This window comes from Odocoileus virginianus, chromosome 32, assembly GCF_023699985.2.
Source record: "Odocoileus virginianus isolate 20LAN1187 ecotype Illinois chromosome 32, Ovbor_1.2, whole genome shotgun sequence".
NCBI classification, from domain to species: Eukaryota; Metazoa; Chordata; class Mammalia; order Artiodactyla; family Cervidae; genus Odocoileus; species Odocoileus virginianus.
In genome coordinates, this window is record NC_069705.1 from 1,575,390 (window position 1) to 1,599,551 (window position 24,162).

General features: G+C 45.9%; 1 protein-coding gene across 2 annotated transcripts in view; it reads left to right on the forward strand.

Moving 5' to 3' along the window:
- The first annotated feature begins 8,316 nt into the window (after positions 1–8,316).
- GPAT4 (glycerol-3-phosphate acyltransferase 4) overlaps positions 8,317–24,162 on the forward strand; it is a 29,701-nt gene continuing 13,855 nt past the window's right edge. Inside the window, exons 1-2 of one of the 2 annotated variants that reach the window (XM_070459726.1) lie at positions 8,317–8,434; positions 20,950–21,897. In XM_070459726.1, coding sequence (XP_070315827.1) covers positions 21,733–21,897 — 165 coding nt within the window. In that variant the 5' untranslated portion in view covers positions 8,317–8,434; positions 20,950–21,732. Of the gene's footprint in view, positions 8,435–20,949; positions 21,898–24,162 lie in introns of those variants that run through there. The other variant, XM_070459727.1, reaches the window with a different exon arrangement.

The following is a 24,162-nucleotide window of genomic DNA, read 5'->3' on the forward strand; positions in this document are numbered from 1 at the left end:
TGCTTCTCTAACTATGGGAAGATGCAAGAAAATGGATTCATATAATTTTCTCCTTGAAAATGTCTGACTCCTTGAGGGCCAGTTCTGCCAGTTTTCCCAGAGTGGAAAGTGCCTCATCCTGATCTTTGCCCAGAATTCCTTTCAAGATGTCCTGTAGGTCAGCAGCTGCAGTGGCTAGTGACTTGATTCTTGTGGCACTGGATGGTGGGCAATATTCTTTACTTTATAATCCCTTCCCTTTCAGTCTTAATTTCGATCAAGGTTTGGGAAGCTTTTGTGACTAGTCTGTCCCACAGCACTTGGAATGCTCACTTCCAGGTAAGACAAGGATTTTGTTGAAAGGCCTATCAATGGGCTATCACTACATTTGGTCCTGTTAATAGAAGCTCAAAGCCTCTGGATTGCCAGGCTTACTAGTCTCTTGTGGTCCAGAAATGTTTCCCTCTTGCTGTTTCCTCCTTTACCTAGAGTTATAATGTATTCTAATCATTGATTTATAGAATTATATATTTGATCAAGGGCTTGCCAGGTGGCATTAGTGGTAAAGAACCCACCTGCTAATGCAGGAGATGTAAGAGATGTGGGTTCGACCCCAGTGTCAGGAAGATCCCCTGGAGGAGGGCATGGCAACCCACTCCAGTATTCTTGCCTGGAGAATCCCATGGGCAGAGGAGCCTGGTGGGCTACAGCCATAGGGTTGCAAAGAGTCGAACATGACTTTACCCCACACACACATATTTGATCAATCATTTCAAGTTACCTAATCATCATCAATTATATTTGAAATTCAGTCACACATTTGCAAGAAACAAGTCTTGTAAAATTAGCAGAATACAAGTAATATCACTAGAGGCATTAATAAAGTCATAAGTAGGTATTTAAGAATGTCCATTAGGTGTGTCCCTAATGGGACACCCAGTGTCTCCCCAGGTCGTCTGACCAGTCTGTTCTTACCAGTTTCTACCTTTAAGGGATGTGATCTATTGGCATTGGACCAAAGATGTTTGTAGGTGCAAGGTGAGTGGTGGGTCATCGTGATCCCTTACAAGACTGAGAAAGGAATGTTATCATCTAAGGAATGTTATCTTCTGGCTGGAGCCAGAGGAAAAATGGATCTTCTTGGTTGAGCAGGTATTTCTGCCATTGGAGAGGTCTAGTTAATTCATAATGCAGATGACCAATGCACACTGGAGGGGAGAGAGGAGACCAAAAAGGACAGATTTTATAGTTATTTTATGTTTAAATTTTTGTTTATGTTTATGTAATGTTTATTTTATATTTATGTTTATTTTCTAGTTTGTTTTATTTCCATTTTTAAAATTTAAATTTCTCTTGTCTTGCCTTAAAATGTGAAACATTATCTCATCAGTGTCAACAGGAAAAATGAGTAGCCAGCTATAATGGTGACTTACCCCTACAATGTGAAAGTGAAAGAGGAGAGTGAAAAAGTTGGCTTAAAGCTCAACATTCAAAAAACTAAGATCATGGCATCTGGTCCCATCACTTCATGGCAAGTAGATGGGGAAACAGTGGAAACAGTGGCTGACTTTCTTTTTCTGGGCTTCAAAATCACTGCAGATGGTGATTGTAGCCATGAAATTAAAGGATGCTTACTCCTTGGAAGGGAAGTTATGACCAACCTAGACAGCATATTAAAAAGCAGAGACATTACTTTGCCAACAAAGGTCCGTCTAGTTAAGGCTATGGTTTTTCCAGAGGTTATGTATGGATGTGAGAGTTGGACTATAAAGAAAGCTGAGCGCTGAAGAATTGATGCTTTTGAACTGTGGTGTTGGAGAAGACTCTTGAGAGTCCCTTGGACGGCAAGATCCAACCAGTCCATCCTAAAGGAGATCAGTCCTGGGTGTGCATTGGAAGGACTGATGTTGAAGCTGAAACTTTGGCCACCAGATGCAAAGAGCTGACTCATTTGAAAAGACCTTGATGCTGGGAAAGATTGAAGGTGCGAGGAGAAGGGGACGACAAAGGATGAGACGGTTGGATGGCATCACCAACCCAATGGACATGGGTTTGGGTGGACTCCGGGAGTTGGTGATAGACAGGGAGGCCTGGTGTGCTGCGGTTCATGGGGTCGCAAAGAGTCGGACACAGCTGAGCAACTGAACTGAACTGAACCCCTACAATGTGCTATAATATTCAGTTCAGTTCAGTTCAGGCACTCAGTCGTGTCTGACTCTTTGCAACCCCATGAACCGCAGCACGCCAGGCCTCCCTGTCTATCACCAACTCCCGGAATCCACCCAAACCCATGTCCATTGGGTTGGTGATGCCAACCAACCATCTCATCCTGTTGTCCCCTTCTCCTCCCACCCTCAAATCTTTCCTAGCATCAGGGTCTTTTCCAATGAGTAAGTTCTTTGTGTCAGGTGGCCAAAGTATTGGAGTTTCAGCTTCAGCATCAGTCCTTCCAATGAATATTTAGGACTGATCTCCTTTAGGATGGACTGGTTGGATATCCTTGTAGTCCAAGGGACTCTCAAGAGTCTTCTCCAGCACCACAGTTCAAAAGCATCAATTCTTCAGTGCTCAGCTTTCTTTATGGTCCAACTCTCACATTTATACATGACTACTGGAAAAACCATAACTTTGATTAAACAGACCTTTGCCAGCAAAGTAATGTCTCCACTTTTTAATATGCTGTCTAGATTGGTCACAGCTTTTTTTCCAAGGAGCAAGCATTATAATCTATTTGTAATGAAACTGGATTTCTGAAATCTCATCAAGGAGCTTCTGAAAAAATGCAGCTCATGTTAAGACCCACCACTGGGGAGGGGAAGTCTGGAAGACGGTGTGGGTCAGGTCTCACAATTACTGGGGTCTGGAATCTAGACTTTTGGTATTATCTCCAGTATCGTTATGCATCCAACCACAGCTGTAGCTAACAGGATTGATAAAAGATGCTACTCATTATTGTCTTTGAATTTCACAAGCCTATATTGCACTTTGAATTCATATTTGATAATTTTATAAAGTTTTATTGAAATGAAGCAGTACTCTCTGGTCCTTCCCCCGCTCCCCCTGTCCCCACCACATCCTCCACCTGCCTTTTGTCTATGGAAAAATTTAGCCAGAGAACAAGTTTAATTGGGGAAGTGAGAAAACGCAGAAACAAAAGAAAACAACCCAACAAGACTAAACAATAATGATAGCTTAGTCAATAAGCATAGTTAAAGACCTGTCATTCTGCTCAAGGGCTATATTCTGAGCCATATCCTGTGAGCCTTCTTGTAGATACTGAAACCCCCACCAGGTAGAAGTTAACTACATGATGACTAGACTATGGCCATGACATAAGCTGCCACAATGATAAGAACTGGCCTCAAAGAAATGGGAGCGAACTGACCCTGGAACTGAAAAGTAACTGTACTTATAACAGTCAAGATGACCCTGGTCAGACCATCGATGACTAGTTTCCAGATGATGGTCAGAGCTGACTGTGCTGTTTCTACAAGCAGCCCACTCCCTCAGCTTATAAAAGCTCCTGCCCACTGGTTGGGGGCCGGGAGCCAGCTTTTGGCTAGGAGTCTGCCACGCCTCATGTTACCCCCACCACCAGTTGCCAGCATCCAAAATAAAGCAACCTTCCCCTTCCACCAACCTGGCCTTTTTTTGACTTTTGAGCAGTGAGCAGCCAAACCCCACTTTGGGCTACATTAGCTTGTAAATAGCACAGCTGTGTTTATTGCCCCTCTTTTCTATTAAAATTATTAATTTTGGAAATATATATGTACTATATGTCACAACTATGATCCTGTGAAGTTTTTTCTAGTGATAATCTAAAAAAAAAAAAAAAAGAAAAAGAAAAATGAAAGTGGCCCAGGACTCTTTTGACCTTTGAAGAATTGAGGCTAAGATAAACTGGCCTAATTTATAATGCTCTTTCTATCTGGGAAATGTGTCCATTCACTGAGCTCTGGTATTTTTCCTGTTAAAAACCCCTTTTACTATTTTTCCCTATACAGAGTATGTATTGTCTACCAAATTTCAGGCATTCAGTACTAGCTCATTGCATGATTTCATTAACTGCATAAATAATTTGTCGAGTTTCTGGTAGTTACACTGTGTAGTTTTTACCCATTAAACAAACATTGATTTTTGAGCAACTGTTATGTGCCAGACTTTATATTCACTGTTGGGAATGGAAAGATGAATTTTAGAAATTCACAGCCCAGCGAAGGAAGCCAGACACATAAAGAGATAACAAAAAAAATGAATAGGGAATTCCTTGCTGGTCCATGGTTAGGACTCCCCAGTTTCCCTGTCAAGGGTGCAGGTTCAATCCCTGAACTAACAGTGATAGGGACAGTAGAGAGAAATCAGAGAACACGCCCTGCTGGAGTTGACCGCTAACATGAGTCTCTAAAAGGTGACCAGATGTTAGCCAGAAATTGCATTTTAGTTAGCTTAAACTAAAGCTACTTTTTGAGTTATTATCAAACCAACTGAAGCTCTTCTTTTCTTTTCATTTTTCTTTTCTTGAGACTCTCAGAAAGGCAACTTAAAGGAGGTGGTAATGACAGGTGGGTGTGAATGTTAGAAAACAGAGAGCTGGGTAAAGAGAAGTAGTTTTCCGTATTCATCCAAGAGGATGCTCTGCTCAGCCAAGGTTTTCTCAGCCATGTGGCAGGTAGAATGCTATACAAGTAGACTTTGAGGGCGGGTGTATCCAACTGCTAGAGCCTTTAGAGTCACACATTCCATTTTTCTTTTCTTAAATTTTATAGTCAACAAACAACCTATTGATGATGGTTTAGTTTCCCAAGTAGATTTCCTGCTACTAAGAGTATAAACTGACCAATGGATTCTCTTATCCCAATTCTATGATTATCCTAATTCTATTAGTTAATTTAGCATTTCAGTTATCCAGCTAAATTAACTGAGCATTATCAGTTATGAATGAGCCTTATCTTGTTATCAGAGACTCCTGTAGGTTTGATTACTACAAAAATCAGTACCCAAAGCCAGATTATCCTGCTGTGAATTGGCAAAATCAAGTTCATGTATTTTCATACTGAGGACCACAAATACAAACTGAAAAACTCGTCTTCATTTTCCTCTTGCCTGCAAAGTCCTACTGAAGGTCGAATGTTCTTGTATCCATATTCTGATGAGTCTCAAATTTACATCACAAGCTTGGATTTCTCCTCCCAACTCCAGACTCATGTATCAAAGAATAACATCTCAAATGGTGGTTCCCCTCAATATTAAAAATAGAACTACCAAACAATACAGTAACTCCATTTAGGGATATATAAATAAGACAATTAAAAGCAGGATCTCATATATTTGTACATTCATATCATACCAGCATTATTCACAGTATCCAAAAGGTGGAAGCAACTTAAATGCCCACCAATGAATGACTGGCTGAAGAAAATGTGACCTATAACTACAATGAAATATTACTTAGCCATAAAAAGGAAGGAAATTCTGGATGAAGCTGGAAGACATTATGCTAAGTGAATTATGCAAGTCACAAAAAGACATGAATCTTATGACTTCATTTACATGAGGTATGAGTATGAGGTTTGAGTATCAAACTCATAGAAACAGAGAGTAGAATGGTGGTTGCCTAGAGCTGGGGAAAAGGGGAATGGGGAGCTTTGTTTAATGGATATAGAGTTTTCTTTTTTCAAGATGATGCATTTATGGAGGTTAATGGCCCAACAATGTGAATATACTTAACACTGCTGAACTGCATACTTAGAAGTGGTTAGGATGGTCAATTTTATGTGTATTTCACCACAATACATTTTTTTAAAAGAATCCAACTTTTGCTTAATTTGACATTTCCTCTTGAGGGTTGGAAATCAATGTTTCTAGTTGAGGATTCACCTCTCAATAAATGTCAAAGGCTTTGCACACAAAGCAGGTGACTTGGATAGGAGGAGAGAAGGTATACAGCACACTTGCGGGATGTTTGTACTGGGAGAAAGAGTATCTTTTGAAAGAAGTGTCTTCCCAGTTCATAGGACTGTGTGTCACACACACAGCCAATGCAGTGATTGTAGAGGCTCATTTTGGGAAATGAACTCAAAGTTAGTATGGTGTGGGAAGTTATTAAAGTTCTCACTGAGCCCCTGAACCCTGTGATCCCCAACTCTTAAAGGACTATCCTTCATCAGGTTTTTTAAATTACTCATGTAGTTTTTGTAGTATGAGAGTATGCTCATTCTAGAATGTGAAAATACCTTTAATAATAATCTAAAAGTATAAATTCACAGTGACAAGGGGTTTGCTGTTGGATATAAGTCTGATCATGCTTTCGGCAAAAGGTGTCCTCTGTAGGTAAACCTACTTCGTGTCTAATTTTTCAAGCATTCCTTGTTCATTTTCTTACTCCCATTTGTATTCCTCCTGCCTAGAAATGACCATGAGAGAGATGCGCCCGGATTATTGGCCTTTGCAAACAAAATTTTGGAGCCTAAGGGAACTATATTAAACCAGTTCTTATTGGCTTCCTCTTTGGAATGAAGTTTGATTACCTTCCTGAACTCAAGAGGATTAGAGACAGTCCCAGGGAATGTGTGTGCCTATTCTCACGTGTGTGTGTATGTGTGTGTTGATAACCTACAACTGAGTCTACTATTTGGTTGGGCAAAGAATTGATCAACAGCATTTGTGTTCACTCTCTAGTATATGTAAAATATTTTTAAATTTCAGAATTACTATGCACAAAGAACTGCAGTGTATGGTAAGAATCGTGAAGAAATTTAAACACGAATACGCATGAGCAAAGCAGGTGAATGGATGACTCCTACGTTTTGACTGATCCTGGGTCAAGAAAGGAGAGCAGATGCAAGAACCCAAAAAGCAGTTTTGATGGTGGGGGCCACTTTAAAGCCCGATCCCTGACACTGATGATGTCCAGTTTCTTCTTTTACAGAACTTAATCTAGTTGAAGATTAGAAACAGCCATGCATTATTCAGCTTTGCACCACTGGGACCAAAGTTCGTTAAACGAATGGATAAATGATTGAGTTAATGAATTCGGGAAAAGTCCCACAGGTATGGTAGCATTTAGAATGAGGAGGAGCAACCCTGTGTCTGGGAGCAAAGCCATCATTCTTACATGTCGATTTTGAGGTCTAAGAATATGGACGTTACCCTCAAGACCCACTGTCAGATCATTTAGCGTAAATTGGCAATCTGACAGCGGTGTGCAGAATAAACTAGGAGAGAGGGCTTGACCTTTTAAGAAGGAAAGGGCTAATTTTTTAAATAGGAGGATCAACTTTAGGACACATGATATAAGTTCGGGTCAGGCGTTTGAACTTTGAAGACATGGTGAGAAAAACACGTGCAAACTTCAGCAGGCAGTAACCAGACTTTAGCAGAGAGGTTGGTTCCAAGTTGAGGTAGACATTGGAAAGTTGCACCTTCGAGAGGACTCGGAAATGCCAACACCAACCCTTGAACTCCCTGGGTTTTCGCTAGCTGGCAAAGGAGACTCTGATGAATGTGGTAGTGGTGGTAATGACAGCTAGCATTTCTTGAGCGTGCCGACCGCAAGTGATCTGTATCTCACTGTATACTCACGACGGCCCCAAATTGACAAGGCCGTTTGGTGACTCAAGCCTCTTTTAGCTCATCAGGGCTGATTTCACTCTCTTCAGAACCTACAACGAGTGTTCCTAGGGCGAAGCAGCCAGTATTCAGGTCCTGGCGCAGCGCAGATGCGTGGAGACCCGTCTTTAGGAAATGGCAGCCCACTCCAGTTTCGTTGCCTGGAGAATCCCATGGATGGAGGAGCCTGGTGTGCTACAGTCCACGGAGTCGCAAAGAGTCGGACACGACTGAGCGAGTTCACTTTCACTTTTTCACTTTCCCCTTATTAGAGCTGGAGTCTCAGGAAGGCACGCGCCAGGAGCGCCCACGGCGCTCAATACACTGGTCTCTGCAGCAGCTAGCCCGGCCAGGGCAACGGTCTTCACCCTCCAGCTGGCAGCTCCGCAGCTCCTGGACGCGCCCACAAGGAGCTAGCGACACGGCACCCCGCCTCTCCACCTCCCGCACCGCCCCCTCGGTTCCCCGCCTCCTCGGCCCACCACTCGGGGCCCGGTCGGCCCATCTCCGCGCGCCCCGCCCCTCGGAGCCCCGCCTCCCCACCTCCCGGGCCCACCACTCGGCGCCCCGTCTGCTCATCTCCCGGCGCCCAGCCCCCTATCGCCCTGCCCCTCGGGGCCACGCCCAGCCCGGCCGGGCGCGCGCCGGCGCGTGGGTGCGGGGCGTGAGGTTAGACGGTGGCGGGCGGGGGTGGGGCTGGGACGCGAGGGTCACGTCAAGGCGGCGTAGACAAAGGGCGGGCGCGCGCACGTCCCTACGCACGCCTGGGGCCGGCGGCGGCGGCGGTGGCGGCAAGGGCGGGACGGACGGTCCGCGGAGGGATTTGGCGCCCGGAGCCTCGTGCTTGGTGAGTCGCGCGCGGCCGCCGCTTCCTGAAGGGCACGGGCCTCTAGCTGGGACGGGGGTTTGGGCCGGTGGCCGCGAGGGCCCGGTCGGGGGACCGCCCTCTCCCTGCGCCGCCCCGGCGTCGGGAGGCACCACTGCCGCTGCCGGGGTGGGGGGTTCCGGGCGGTGGAGCGGCCCGCCCGTCCTCGCCGCGCCCTCCGTCCGGGGCCGGGCCCGCGCCCCCGCGTCCCCGCGCCCCCGGCGTGTGAGAGGTCGCGGGGAGGCGCCTTCGCCGTAACGGCTGAGGCGGCCCCGGGATGTCGGTTTTCCGCTCTTGATACCCAAAGGAGCCCCATTTTGCTTTTCTTGAGGATTTCTCAAGCCTCAAAATCCTTGCCTTTCCGTTTTGATTTCACGACCCGCAAAGCATCCTCCTCCCAGAGGAATTAGTTTATTTCCTGGCTTACCGTGTCACCGAGGGCTTTTAACTCTTGCCGTTGAAAAGTTAGGGAAAATGTAGACCGTATGAAACACCACACTTCTGTGGAAGACAGCCCCGTACCGGACCTTAGTGCCTCACCGCCCAGGGAAGGTCTCTGTGCCGTGTGGACCTGCTTGTGAATAACCTTATTGAGGTCCGTTGAAGAATTTCCCTTTCTGGTTCATTTCCCTTAATTTTGGTTGAAGTTCGAGTACCTCAGCCCCGTGTCGTGTAGAGTCTACCTCAAACCAAGAGAAAGGGCATCAAAAGCAGTTATCCTTAGACCAAAGATTGTAGAAAAAGAGCCCTGTGTTAATGCCAGTTGGATAGTCTTTTCTCGTTTTCACGATTTTTGTTTTAATCTTGTAGTTAGAATTTCAGACAGAGAAGTAGATGGAGCAGTGAACCAGCGTGTATGCCTCAGCCAAACTCACGAGCTCACCTATGACTGAGCTCATCTCATCCCACTCATGCCACCCCCATATCTCTGGGATAAATCCTTGATGTCAAAAGTAGCTTAAGAGTCAGAATAAAAATCTTACTTTATGACTGCATTGGGACTGAGCCTACCATACAAGGCCTTCAACTCAGAAACACACAATGGCATTGAAGAAGGATCGGAAAAGACATCTAAAATAATTAAGCGACTGGAGGACAGGTTAAAACAAAAGGTGGGGATGAGAGCTTCCAGAGCATCTTGTCTTAACTTTCATTTCTGATGAGGCCTCAAGGCCCAGAGAGGTTCAGTGACTTGTCCTGATCTGCAGGAAGTGAGAGGTTGAACTGAGGCTGGAAAAGACATCTCCCAAGGCCGCATCTAGTCTTCCTCCTGTACCCTGCTGCTTGCCTTTGGCGTTTTTTTCTGGAAAAGAGAAAAGTGTGAAAGGGCTGTGATTGAAAACTCTTCCAACGAAGGGCTAGGGTGGGCAAATATGATCCTTTCTGCCAAAATCTGGAATAAATGAAACTTTGGGATAGGCCTTAAATTATTTCTTAAGCTAGACTTGGGATAAATTGAGTTCTCACCATTGCTTTGAGGAAACATGGGAAGATGTTTTTTTTACCCTTAAAAGTGGAATTCCAGACTGAGAATGAGAACAAACTTGAAGATTTAGATTACACTCATAGCTATTTAATGAAGTGTGACTAAGAGAAACTGGAATGTTTTTTAGGGGGGTTAACCCTTGGTTTCCCTGGTGGCTCAGACAGTAAAGAATCTGCCTGGAACCCAGGAGTCCCGGGTTTGATCCCTGGTTTGGGAAGATCCCCTGGAGAAGGCAATGGCAACCCACTCCACTATTCTTGCATAGAGAATCCCATGGACAGAGGAGCCTGGTGGGCTGCAGTCCATGGGGTCACAGAGAGTTGGACAGGACTGAGCAACTTACTTACTTACCCTTGATGTTTTGCTCTTGGTAGCCTGGAAAACAATAGCGTGCTCCCATAAAATATCCTTCCTTGATGTGAGCAGATAAGAATCCAGCACTGCGTGTGTTGCATTATGGGTTAGACTTTTTTCTTTTAAACCATAATCTGCATTTTCTAGTGTACTTTATCCAATTAAGTTTCCTTGTCTCAAGTAAGACAGGTAAATTCAGTATCTGGGCCTTAATTTTTTTTTTACCCTTAAATGCTGCCCGAGGGATGCTGTGAATTCTTGTATGTAGACTTCTCTGAGTTTGCTTATAAGTTCAGTTTGTATGATATGACATAATTGTTTATAAATTTACTTTCAGGATGGACTTTTCTTCTGTGAGTTTGTGACCTAAATACAGTAATTGTCATGCACATCTAGCTTATGGAAATGCAGCTCCAGTGAACAGCATCTGGGTATCTTGGTAAACCATTACCCCTGAAGACATGGGGTGGTTGGGGGGAATTGTTATTTTTTTTTTTTTTTTGAGGGGCGAAGGTGGTGTGTGCTGGAGAATATGGTCCTGGTCAAGCTTGAGCTGTACTGCAGAATTGTTTCTTTAGGTAAAACAACCTCATCACGGCAGGTCATTTACTTCTCACTGTATCATTAGGCTCATGGCAGGGTGGGTACCTGAGCAAGTGTCATCAGTGCCCTGCATAATAACACTTACTGTAGCGTGAGGAATGAATTTTAGAGTTAGGAGAAGCTTGGGATTCCCCATAAGTCCTTTAAGGCGCTCTTTTCTATATAAAACATGGACATGCACACGCCACCAGCCATGTGGAGGCTGGCCTGCTCTGTTGAAGCATTTGTTGTACATAAGAGTTGTTAGGGTATTTGCTTCCTATTAAACTGTGAGCTCAAGATCTGCAACTCCAGAAAAGTACTTTGTAAACCATAGGCATATAGTATACTTATGTTGACGTTTTAAATAGAAAAACAAACCAAAAAACCAGTAAGGGGACTTAAATCCACAGAAGGCGAATGACTTATTGGCAGTCACACAGAGCAGAGAGGAACAGAGCTGAGCGTCCAGCCTCAGACTGGATTCCTGAGTCCAGTTCTTAGCCCCTGCTTTGCAGAGTTCTCTTCACACCTCAGAGGACTAGGGAGGGGAAGATACTTGGCATGTATTTTTTTCCTTACCCATTGGAGATTTCATTATCTTCAAGGTCTGCCTTCAAAGTTTGGTCAGTGCTAAGTAAAACAGGTGAAATAATTTTAATAATTTAACCCAAATTGTCCAGAGTATCTGTTCAACATGTAATCAGCATACAAGCCCTTTGTTAATTTATCTATTTTTAATTGGAGAATAATTGCTTTACAGTATTGTGTTGGTTTCTGCCATGTATCAGCATGAATCAGCCATAGGTGTGTGTGTGTCCCCTCCTTCTTGAACTTCCTTCCTACCTCCCACTGCGTCTCACCCCTCTAGGTTGTCACAGAGCGTCAGAGTTGAGCTCCTTGCATCATACAGCAAATTTCCACTGGCTGGCTAATTTTACATACAGTAATGTATATGTTTCAGTAACATACAAGCTCCTAATGAGATCTTTTACATTCCTGGTTTTTCAGCTTAAATCATTGAAATTCCAGTGTCTGTTTTTACAGCTCATTTCAATTTCTACTGTCCACATTCCCCAGTGCTCAGGGGTTATACGTGGTTAGTGGCCGCTGTGTTGGGCAGCACAGAACCACTGTCAACCGAACACAGAGATGAAAGAGCGTTTTATGTTCCTGGTAGAATGCAGGTCTGAGGTTGGAGTTTTTTTTTCCGTTGCACTGGGTCTTTATTGTGTGAGCGGGCTTTCTCGAATTTCGGTGAACGGGGGCGGCTCCTCGTTGCCATGCACAGGCTTCGCGCTGCACTGGCTTATTTGTTGCCGAGTGTGGTCTCTAGAGCTCAGGCTTCAGCAGCTGTGGGGCTCAGCCTTAGTTGCTCCATGGCAGGTGGAATCTTCTCAGACCAGGGATCGAACCCCTGTCCCCTGAATTGGTGGTCAGATTCCCATCCATTGTGCCATCAGGGACGTCCAAGTTTGTGGTTTTGGTCATGAGTTTGTTTTTTTCTTTCCTGTTGAGGTGATTTCTCTTTGCCTATTTAGGGTTGTTGGTACCTTGTGGCAAGTTGAACAAAGAAGTCCCCCGTGTTTCACAGATTTTGCTTTTGTGATGAAATGCTTTCTCATTTTAAGTAAGATTGCTTAGTCATAGGGGTGAGGGAGCTTGACTTTTAAAAAATGACTAGTGACAAAACTCAATAATAAAATAACCCAATAAAAAATAGGCAAAAGATTTGCACGCTTCACCAGTGAAAACATACAGATGGCTGGTAAGCACACTAAAGATGCTTCATATCATTGGTCACAAGGGAAACACAAAACTGTGAGATACCCCCTCACATCTATTAGCCTGTCTAAAATTAAAAAGATTGATTGTAACAAGTGTTGGTGAGGATGTAGAGCAGATGGAACTTTCAGACACTGTTGGTGAGAATTAACACAAGATGGTCCAACCCGTTCGGAAACCGGTTTGGCAGTTTCATCAAAAGCTAAATACTACCTCTTTCCACTCCTCGGTATTTGTGTTTATCCAGGAGAAGTGAAAGTGTGTGTCCTTACATGGCTGGTAGGTAGCGGCTTTATTTGTAACAGTCCCTGACTGGAAGGACCATTTGCTGGGTGAGTGTGTAAAGAAGCTGTGGCCTGTTCTACCCAGGCAACAGTTCAGCAGTAGGGACTGCCATGGGCAGCCCTGAATGGTTCTCAAAGGGATTATGCCAAGTAAAATAAACCAGACAGAAAGATCTTGAAAAAAGAAGGGCAGGAAGATGCTTCCAATTACACATACAATACTCAGATATCAAAGCACCAATTTTGAAATGGAGTTCTGAGAGCATTGTTCAGGGTCTTACAGCCCCAGCAAATCAAATTGCCCTTTCTTCAACTGATTACCCCAGAATAGCAATGTGTCTTGTATCTTTGTCCTTTTTTTTCTTTTCCAGTGACGTTGCTTTATGTTGAACTTGGTTCCCCGTTACTTATTACCCAGATCCAACTCACGGGAGGCCTTTCCGGGCAAGGAGAAAATATTTAGGCCTTAACTGAGGTTGACCTCAGTTAAGACCATGACCCTGAAGCTGACCATATTCCTGTCTTCTTCCCAGTAAGTTGAATCATCCTTGAGTCCGCCATATCCTGGCTTTGTCTGAGACCATCTGTTCTATCCAGGATTGCTGTCGGCTGTAAGCGTATCCCTTGTTTTTCAGCAGTTCAGATTTGCTTCACCTAGCAGCTCTGGGCTGCCCCGTCTCCTCGGAAAGGTGTTTACACCTTTCCTCCTGGGCAGCAACATCCTACTCAAGCAAGTTTCTTACACTCCACTCCTCTGACACGCTCAACATCAGATTCACCCCAGCGTACATTTCCTCTGTGTGCGTGCCTTTATTTACCATCTTATCAAAATGGGGGCATTTGCTGGGTCTGTGACCTGACCGAGTGAACTCAGAAAAGTGGATACTTGCTTCAGAGCAAAGGAGAGGCCAGCCTAGGGCACAGAAAGACCCTGAGAGGGGGATGCAGATCTGAGGTGTAGTCCTGCCTCTAACAGGCCAGCTTCGTGGCTCATCTCAGTCACTTAACTCTTCCAAGGCTCAATAATTTACGCCATTAGAAGAGCTTGGATTAGAATTCTCAGTGATTGACTAATAAAGTTGTGGCTTGCTCTAGCCATCTTCAGGGTTGTAAACATCTTCCTGCAGCAGTAGTGTCGAAAACAGATTTCTCCTTAGTGTTACGTCGTGACTTCTTGGGAAACACCTTCCAGTGCCCCTTCTCTGTAGTAACAGGAACTTGGCATAGTAGTAATAACAGTTGATGTGTTTTGAACATTTCCCTTGTTCTAGGCTTCCCTGGTGGCTCAGCTGGTAAAGAATCTGCCTGCAGTGCGGGAGACCTGGATTCAATCCCTGGGTTGGGAAGATCCCCTGGAGAAGGGAAAGGCTACCCACTCCAGTATTCTGGCCTGGAGAACTCCATGGACTTTATGGGGTCGCAAAAAGTTGGCAACGACTGAGTGAATTTCACTTGTTCTAGGCACTGTGAAAAGTGAATAGTTTTTTTGGTAGGTGTTGTTGAACAGAAGCTTAAAGAAATTTAAGTAATTTACCCAAAATAACAGACTGGGCTTCCCAGTGGGGTGACTGGTAAAGAATCTGCCTGCCAGTACAGGAGACTGGAGTTTGATCCCTGGGTTGGGAAGATCCCCTGGAGGAGGAAATGGCAGCCCACTCCAGTCTTCTTGCCTGGGGAATCCCAGGACAGAGCAGCCTGGCGGGCTGTGGTCCACAGGGTCGCAGAAGAGTCAGACCTGACTGAAGAGCAGAGCACACATACACACGCACACAGACTAGTAAGGTGATCAAGTTAGGGTTCAAATCTAATGTCTTTTCTTTTGATTCCTGTCTACGGACATGGTTCCAAGGTGGGTAGAATCAATTGCCCCAGGTTGAGAACTACTGTTCCAGTTTATGTTTAGTATGAGTTTTTAGAAGTATAGTTGCTGGACCTAAGGTTATATGTAATTTAAATTCTGATGCTGATTGCCGAATTGTCCTGTGTAGAGGTCATACCCTTGTACATGCCAGTCAGCAGTATTTGAGGGTGTTTCCTTTTTTTCATCAATAGGATGGGTTATCAGGAACGTTTTTTGCCACCTCACTGTAGTCTTCATTCACGTTTCTTGACAGCTGACCTTTGTCTGAGCTCTTAGTGCTTGCTAGGCACCATGTAGTAGCTTGTGGTTTGTGGATTTTGTGATATGTTTTGAAATGCCTTCCTCCCCATCCAGCCTCTTAAAGTTTGGTACTTAGAATTGTGGACAGCACTTAGGTCATAATCTGATAACAATGAAGTGATCATAGGTACCATTTATTGAGCTCTAACCTGTGCAACAGACATTGTGCTTAGTATGCTTTAAAAATATACTATCTCTGTGTCGCCTAAGCACTTATTTTTCATACAGTGGCGTGTCTTCTTGTTTCTGAACGGGTGTGTGACATCTCCCTGGACAGCAGGTGTGGTCTCCTGAAGTGCAGGGTGTGTCACCGAGCCACGGAGAGCTGACAGGAAAGAAGCTCCTGCAGCTGGGAGTGTAGTAGTCCCTGCCTGGGCTTCCCGGGGGGCGCTGGTGGTGAAGAGCCTGCCAGCCGGTGCAGGGGACGCATTCATCCCGGGTCAGGAAGGTCCCCCAGAGAGGGAAGTGGCAGCCCACTCCAGTACTGCCTGGGCTCCCCGGGGGGCGCTGGTGGTGAAGAGCCTGCCTGCTGGTGCAGGGGACCCGTTCATCCCGGGTCAGGAAGGTCCCCCAGAGAGGGAAGTGGCAGCACTGCCTGGAGAGTCCAGAGGCAGAGGAGCCTGGTGGGCTGCAGCCCACAGGGTCGCAGAGTGGGGCCCAGCCGAAGCAGCGCGGCCCCACGCGCCTGGTGAGCGAGTCAGATTGGTTTAGAAGCCCCAGTTTAAATTTGTAAGATCCCTCCCTCTATTATTTTCTCTTCCAGGACTCTTTTTTTTTTTTAATATATATATATAAATTGAAGTATAGTTGATGTATAATATTATACAAGTTACAAGTGAACCATATAGTGATTCATAATTTTTAAAGGTTATACTCCATTTATAGTTATTAGTATTATAGAATATTGACTGTATCATCAATGTTGAATAGTATGTCCTTGTAGCTTATTTTATACCTAATAGTTTATACCTCTTAATCACCTACCCTTTTGTTACCCCTTCCCTCTCCCCACTGGTAACCACTGGCTTGTTTTCTGTATCTGTGACTTGGCTTCTTTTTTGTTACACTCTCTAGTCTCTGTCTGACTTATTTCACTTGGCATAATGCCCTCCAAGTCCATCCACATTGCTGCAAATGGCAACATTTCATCTTTTTATGGCTGAATGGTATTCCATTGTGTGTCATTATGCATTCTTCTGTTGATGGACACTTAGGTTCCTTCTGTATCTTGGCTATTGCAAATAATGCGGCCAGGAACATTGCAGTGCATATATCTTTTTGAATTAATGTTTTTTGTTTTCTTTGGATATATGCCGAAGAGTGAGATTGCTGGATCGTATGGTAATTCTGTTTTTATTTTTTTGAGGAAGCACTATACTGTTTTCCACAGTGGACACAAGAGTTTAAGTTCTCATCAACAGTGTATGAGAGGTGCCTTGTTTCCACCCAGGACTCTGTTCTTGTTGACAGTCATCGAAGTGTGAAGTGATGACTGTGTGTGCCTTTTTGCTGAAAGCGTGCCCGTAGGTGTGTTTGTTTACTACAGCATGCTTTCATACCTAACATGGAGTGTGTGCCCTGAGCTAGTCACCCTGAGAACTGAGAAGCCCTGAGAAGTGACCCATTTGGGGGTTCCAGTTTGCACCCCGGGGTTGAAGAGTCTCGTTAGCTTAGAGGTGGACTGTCAGCTTCCTAGGATGAGACCACCTTCCCTCCTGAAAGGCTCAGAACTCGTTGGCTCTTAGGGTTTCCTTGGACTGGCTAGACTCCTGGGGGAACGTTGGTCCAAGTGACTCTGGATTTGGCTGAAAGTGGGGGAGGTAAAGAGAAGGAGTGACTATTGCTTTGAGCTGATGATTTCCCCTGCTTCCTGTCAAGGAGTTGCAGTTTTGTTTACATGAAGCAAAATGGTTGCCTTTCCTATAAGAGCATTTATCTAGAAACTGGTGTGACAGAGTTCTGATGTGAGCAGTTTGCCATATTTCCAGAGACTGAAGTCCGTGTTAAGGAGTCTTAAGGCACCCTCACCTCTGGCTGTGATGGCTGCTCCACGATCCAGCAACATGTTTGGGGGCCCGTCTGATACCCACAGCTTTCTTACCTCCTCCCTACTTCTAAGAATCCACAGGAGGATTGTTCAGAGTTGGCTAGTTGCTGTTGTGTGTCCTGGAGTCTGGTACTCCAGGGTGGAGTCTGGGTAGGGGCTAGGGACAGTGGGGCAGGTTGTTGTCTCTGAGGGGAGGAAGGAGCAGTGGGGTCAGGGGTCTGCAGGCTGCTGCTGTGAAGGGTCGCCTAGTAGATAGCTGAGGCTTTGCAGGCTGTGGTCCTGTCACATTATTCTGTACCTTAGGACTGTTTATAAAGATGTAAACACCGTTCCTGGGTCATGAACCTTATCAAAACTGGCTCAGATTTGGCCTGGGGACCTGGTGTGCCCACTTCTGAACAAGGTGAAGTAATTAGTTTATTGCTAAATGTGTTTACTTTCATGTTTTGAGGACATGAACCCAGAATAACCTTGGGAATTCTCAGTTGGTTGTGGTCCAGAGTAAAGAGATCTAAGCTCTGGCTTGGGAAATCAAAGTCACCCTGGTGTCTGTCACCTTGGGCCCATGGACGTCAAGGTGATCGTGGCTAATGTGACAGCAGGTATCCACTGGCACAGGGATGGGCAAGTGGGATGGAGGTGTGGCCCTGGGATTAGGCTGGCATTTGACAGGTTTAAGGAATACAGTGACTCAGCCCATTGACTTGATTATAGTCTCAGAAATAGATCTAGCTTCCTGAATGTCCGTTGGGACACGGTTAGAAATTTGGCATGTACCAACAGCATGACCAGTTTATAGAAATGGGCAAGCAGGTTTGTACCTTGGATTCTGAGAACACCAAATTCTGCTATAGGAACCCATATTTGTCTTGTGGTTTCTCCCTGGTCACTAGAAGTTCTACGCAGCTGGCCTGGCATGGAGGAAGTGTTAACGTAGCTCAAGGTGTGTGAGAGATGAGAGGGCCTGGGGGTCCCAGAGTGGGCTGGGAATGGACGCACTTGTCCACGTGCCGCCTCTGCTGGTTGCAGCTTCACCCTCTCCGCCTCTGCTCCCTCACCTGTCCAGCGGGGTGATTGACTCCACCACAGCGCTGCACTGGGGGTTCAGTGAGGGTGGCCCATGGAGGGAGCTCATTGTATGCGCTCAGCGTCCATCCAGGTGGCGTTTGCATAAGCATTAGCGATGATCATGAGGAAGTGGAAGTGGAGGACACTGCCGCTGAAGCAGCCTTGTCTTGGTTTCCCTGCCAGGTGTGTGGGACGTGGTGGGAGCAGTTAGGGGTCAAGGAATGGGGTCCGGGTCTCCCTGCTGAGTTCCCTAACTGGTAAAATGGAGAGAAATGGGGAAATGGTAAAATGGAGAGAATATATATCGACAGGTTGTGAGATAACATGAGAAAGGGCTTTGAGCTCTCTACAGCAGGGGACAGGACTCACAGTGAAGTCAGTCACCTGTTTACTTGGTCCATTTCTTGAACTTTTAAATGTACTGGAACTGAGCCAGAAGGAGATTGGTGTGAGGACAGAAATGTTTGCCAGAGAAAAGTAAGAGGATGGCTCCCACGTTTGGAACAAGGGACTGTATTGAGTGAAAGAAGCCAAGAAGGCTACATCCTGTAAGATTCCAATTAGATGACATTCTGGGAAAAAATCTAATTGGAGACGGTGAAAAGATCAGTTATTGCCAGGGGTTGAGGGCAGGGAGGGATGAAAAATCAGAGCCCAGAGGATTTTTAAAGCAGTGAAGATACTCTGTACGATACTGTAGTGATGGGTACAAATCACTGTACACTGTACATTTGTCAAAAACCTTAACATGTACAACCCCAAGAGTGAACTCTAATGTAAACAGCCTTTATAATAAAAGAGAGGGCGGAGCCTGGTGGTTAAGAATCCACCTGCCGATACAGGGGACACGGGTTTGATCCCCGGAACGGGAAGGTTGCACCTGCCCCAGAGCAGCTGAGCCTGCGCGCCACAGCTCCTGAGCCTGGGCGCAGAGCCCTAGAGCCAGGCGCTAGTGAAGCCCGTGCGCCTGGAGCCACCACCGGGAGGGGCGCTGGCGCCGCGGCTGGAGAGCAGCTCCTGCTCGCCGCAGCCAGAGGGAGCCTGAGTGCATCAACCAAGACCATCTTGGCCAAAACCAAAAACAGAATAATAAATCTTAAAAAAAAAAAAAGTGGCCAGAAAGGCTGGAGGAGTTAATCTACAAAGAAAATGTGACAGTAGCTTGTAAAACTGAAACTGTACTTCTGGAAATTCCCTGGTGGTCCAGGGGTTAGAACGCAGCACTTCCATCACAGGGGCCACAGGTTCGATCCCCTGTTGGGGAACTCAGATCCCACAAGCCACACAGTGCGGCCAAAAAAACCCCTGTATTTCCCAAGTCAGAAGTGAAAGACAGATACTGTATATTCTCACATAAATGTGGCATCCAGAAAATATGAACTTGCAGAAACAAAAGTATGGTGGTTATCAGGGGCCGGGGGTAGGAGAAATGGGGAAATGTTGGGCAAAGGCTAAATACTTGGAGTTATGAAATGAGAAAGTTCTGGGATAGTGATTACAGTTGAAAGTTGCTGAGAGGGTAGATCTTACATGTTCTTACCACATACACAGAAAAGGTGACTGACTGACACTCTGGATTGTATCAAATCCTGTTTTGGCTCTGCAGAGTTGCTCAGTGTTAGTGTGTCAGTGTTAATGTGTCGATATTATCAGTATATCAGGGGAAATAAAAGCAAGAGTAATTTTTTTTCCTTAAACCTCAATTTCCTTTTCTCCTGTAATTCCATCTCTAGGAGTTTATCCAGAAAATATATTTGCACGTGCATTTTGGATGCTAAGTCATGTAGACAGGTTCATTGCATTGTCTGTAACAGCAGAAGGGTGGAAAACATTGGTGTCCACCCTCAGGAGAGAGCCGTTCGTCGATTCCCGGAGCGTTCTTACAGCTGAGAACTGCGCCCGTCTGCAGGAAGGGAGCTCCGTTGGTGCAGAGGCAGCACTGTCCCAGGACGTGTCAAGCTAGGAGATAGCAAGCAGCGTTCCAGCGCACCCTTGCTGCTGCCTGGGCCGCGGGGGCAGGCGCGATCCTCAGGTGTTTCGTGGCCAGGATGTGCGGGAACATCTCAGGAACCATCCACAGCATCCTCATGTTGGGGCTGCTGCTGTGGCCCAGAGCTTCAGGCAGCCGGGGACAGCGAGGAGGCCCGTCTTCTCCTCGGAGTGTGCCCTCTTTATCTCTTGAGAGGTGTCTCGTGTCCATGTCTTTTCTTTTCCTTAATTCATTTTTTAAATTTGAGGTCTCTAATGATTTTTTTTTAATTGAAGTATAATTGATTTATGTTGTTGGGTTAGTTTGTTCTGTGCAGCAAAGTGACTCAGTTTAAACACGTACATTCTTTTTCATATTCTTTCCCATTATAGTTCATCAGGACACTGCATATAGTTCCCTGTGCTACATGGTAGCATCTTGTTGTCTGTCCAGTCTACATGTAGTAATTTCCATCTGCTAAGCCCAGACACGCATGTATTTCCTATTAGAGAAGTGTGAGTGGCCCCAGCTAGTACTTACACCAGCAGGGTTGAAAGCCGGATGAAATGCCTGCGGTTTTCGTCCACGCCCGCATGTGCCGCCTGTTTGCCCCGCCTGGTCCCCTCGACCTTGGGGCTGAGAGGGGCTGGCCCTGGCTCCCGGCCGAGCCTGACTGCCCTTGCCCCCACCCCCGCGCGCAGTGGTGTCCCCCACCTCGGTCTGTGTCGCCTGCCTGACACTGTTTTTGTCTCCTCCTCCAGCTTCGGCAGCATGTAAGCAGCTTCTTGCCAAGAACCCAGGTCACCGCTGAGAAGAGGGCCTGAGGGAAGAGCATCCAGAGGAGCCCAATGCCAGGCGCGCCTGGGATTACACTCCCCGCGGGCAGCATGAGCCGTTCTCTGCCAGTGCCTCTGTGCCCCTGGCAAGGCCTGTAGCTCTCCAGGGAGGAGGGTCCCAGGAGCGGCGCGCCAGGAGCCCCCAGAGGAAGGATGGGGCCAGATGTGAACGCAATTTTCAGCTTATGAAGGAGTTTTAAGGAAAACAATTATTTAATTTCCACTTATTCACGTTCACAAGACTTCTGTGGGAAGTGCCAGCAAGTCACACCCCCCCCCCCACCCCCCGCTGGAGTTATCAGGCTTTTTCTGGCAGCACGTTGAACTCTTCTTGGTACTTCTGGCAATGACAGACCTTCAGGACAGATTTATCTGCTAAATGCTCTTGGGCAGGAGATAAAGGGACACTTCTGGAAGCAGTGCCAGCGGAGCAGAGCCCAGAGCGTGTCCGGGCCGCTCACTGGCCAGGCCACCCCGCCTGGCCTGAAGACTGAGCCTGCCCCGTCTGCCTGCAGCCCGTCTCCTCCAGGGAGGCCCTCAGGGCCCCCTTCTCTCATCCTCTGCCCAGTCTCCATTCCGGCCGTCGAGGGATGCGAACTTGGGAATGGAGTTGGCGCCCCTCCCCAGGCCGGTGCTGACGGAGAGGACCATCTGAGGCCAGCTTTGTTCGCGGGGAGGAGGGCGCTGGCCTGGTCTGCATCCCCCACCATGTTCCTGCTGCTGCCTTTCGACAGCCTGATTGTCAACCTCCTGGGCATCTCCCTGACGGTCCTCTTCACCCTCCTCCTGGTTTTCATCATCGTCCCTGCTGTTTTCGGAGTCTCCTTTGGTATCCGAAAGCTCTACATGAAAACTCTGTTAAAGATCTTTGCGGTGAGTGTGCCGTCTACAAACGGTTGCTTCCCCAAGGAGAGAAGTGGCGTTAGCCAAAAAAAAAAAGAGTTGTTTCTGTCTAGTTGGTTGTGAGCTCTCGGCAGGACGTGGAGAGTGTTGGTAGAGTGGGAAGGAAGTGGCGTTTTGAGCAGAAAGGATAACTAGCATGAGCTTGTGAAGCCTGCAGCAGTCTTTTCCTTTGAGCTCAGGTACTTGGTGTTTGGTTCATCTGAGCAGAGGAACCACACCTGGCCTGTTTATTTCAAAAGGAGGGACTTAGCATTAAAGAAACAGTCACTGCTGGACACAGCCTGTGATTATGTAACAGATACTGAAAGTCAGAGCTGCTGCTAGCATGTTCCCTCACTGATGAGTATGGGAGGCGCTCTCTTTTCTGTTTCAAACATTTATCTTAAATAGGTTCTTGCACTTCAGTCAAAAAGGAGTCACAGAGAAGTGCATTTGAAGAATTGTGCTAGTTTCTTTAAGACAGAGGAGAAGAATATTTCCTAACGTATGTCAGAACCTAAGTAGGTAGACTGCTGAACAGAACTGGTCATGGGGTTAAGGAAATGGGCAAGAAGTGGTATTTCCTGGAAGTTGATCTGTGCCATGAGCCTTTCAATATCTCTTCAGAGATTTGGTAATTGATGAGCAATATCTGTTTTCAGTAGTCACCAGATCTTCAGGTATTCTTTTCCACGGCTGAGACCATGTGTAATTGGGGAAATGCACTCATAATAGTGAAAACAATGCAGGTGTATTTGTTCAGATAGTATCTTATAGTTCAGAATAATTTCAGTTGCTGTCCTTTGGTTCTTTGTAGTTCTGCAGTGGACCAGAGTGTCTATCAATGATAGATTTTATCAGTGAAGAAATAGTGATTCAGAAAGATGAAGTGAGCTAGATGAAATGCTCCATTACAGCAATAATATTTCTGTGTATATCATTGAATCTTGTGTTTTGATATTTAATATTCGTGTAAGAATATGACTTTTCACGTTTAAAAAATCGAGGTGAAATTGACACTACAGAAAATGAACCATTTTAAAGGGAAGAGTTCCTCGGCATTTCCCGTAGCCGCAGGGTTGTGTGACCGCCACCTCTGTGAAGTTGCACGGCCTCTTCATCACTCTTAAGAGGAAGCCCCGTGCTCATTAAGCCGCTGCCTTTCTGTCTCCTGCCCCCACCCCCTGGCGTCTGGCAGCCATGAATCTGTGCTCTGTCTCTGGATTTACCTATTCTGGGTATTTCATATTAACGAAATGATATAAAATGTGCTGTTTTGTGAGTGCTTTTGTTTAACATAACTTTGTAACACATGTCAATACTTTGGTTTTCATGGCTGAGTAATATTCCACCCTGTGTGGAATCTACTATGATTTGCTTATCCACTCATCCATTGATGGGCTGTTCTGTACCTTTTGGCTCTTGTCTATAGTGAGCTATGGTGTGCTTGTACTTACTTGAGCACTCGTGTTTGGTAGGAAGATTTCTGAGTGCTCCGTATGGTCTCTGGGGGTGTCTTTGCTACTCAGAGCATGCTCTGAGATCAGCAGCTGAGTGCCACCTAAGACATTGGAAATGCTGCCACAGGCCCCCTTCAGACCAGCTAATTAGAATCTGTGCTCCAAGAAGCCCAGGTGCACGGTGAAGCTTGAGAAGTGGCAGTCTAGTCAGTCATTAGTGTTTGTTTCAATTAATCATGAGATGTAATTTTCTTGAACTTTAGTCCAAGAAAATTTTCAGTAGAACCCGGGGTTCCTGTGAACCAAGTAACTACCCACGCCCACTTGCCGCTGGAAACCGTGCATCAGTATAGAGTGAGTAGGACAGCTGATAAACTTTACGGTGATGGCTAGCTTTTATTCACGTTTATTTAAACAAGCAATTAATTCATAGATCTATGGGAATCCTTAATTTTAAAACATAAAAATAAGAGTAATGAAATCAGAGTCCTTTTGTAGTAGCTAAATTCTTAAAATTTGGGTCACTTTGGGTGAAAAAGACCTAGAATGTATGTACATTCCCTATTCCATTTTGAAAATGTCTCCTCAAATCAGTATTTTAAATTTCCATGGGACAGGTATTCCTGAGCCATCAGAGACTGCTGACCACATCTTGAAAATCACTGGAAATGGAAGTTGTGTGTGTGCGCGCATGTGTGTGTGTGCCCTCATTGGTGACCTCCCAGATTTCAGGATCTCAGTTTGTACCTCGTATTCCCTGGAGGTGTGTGTCCGGCACTCGGACGGTTCTGGGTAC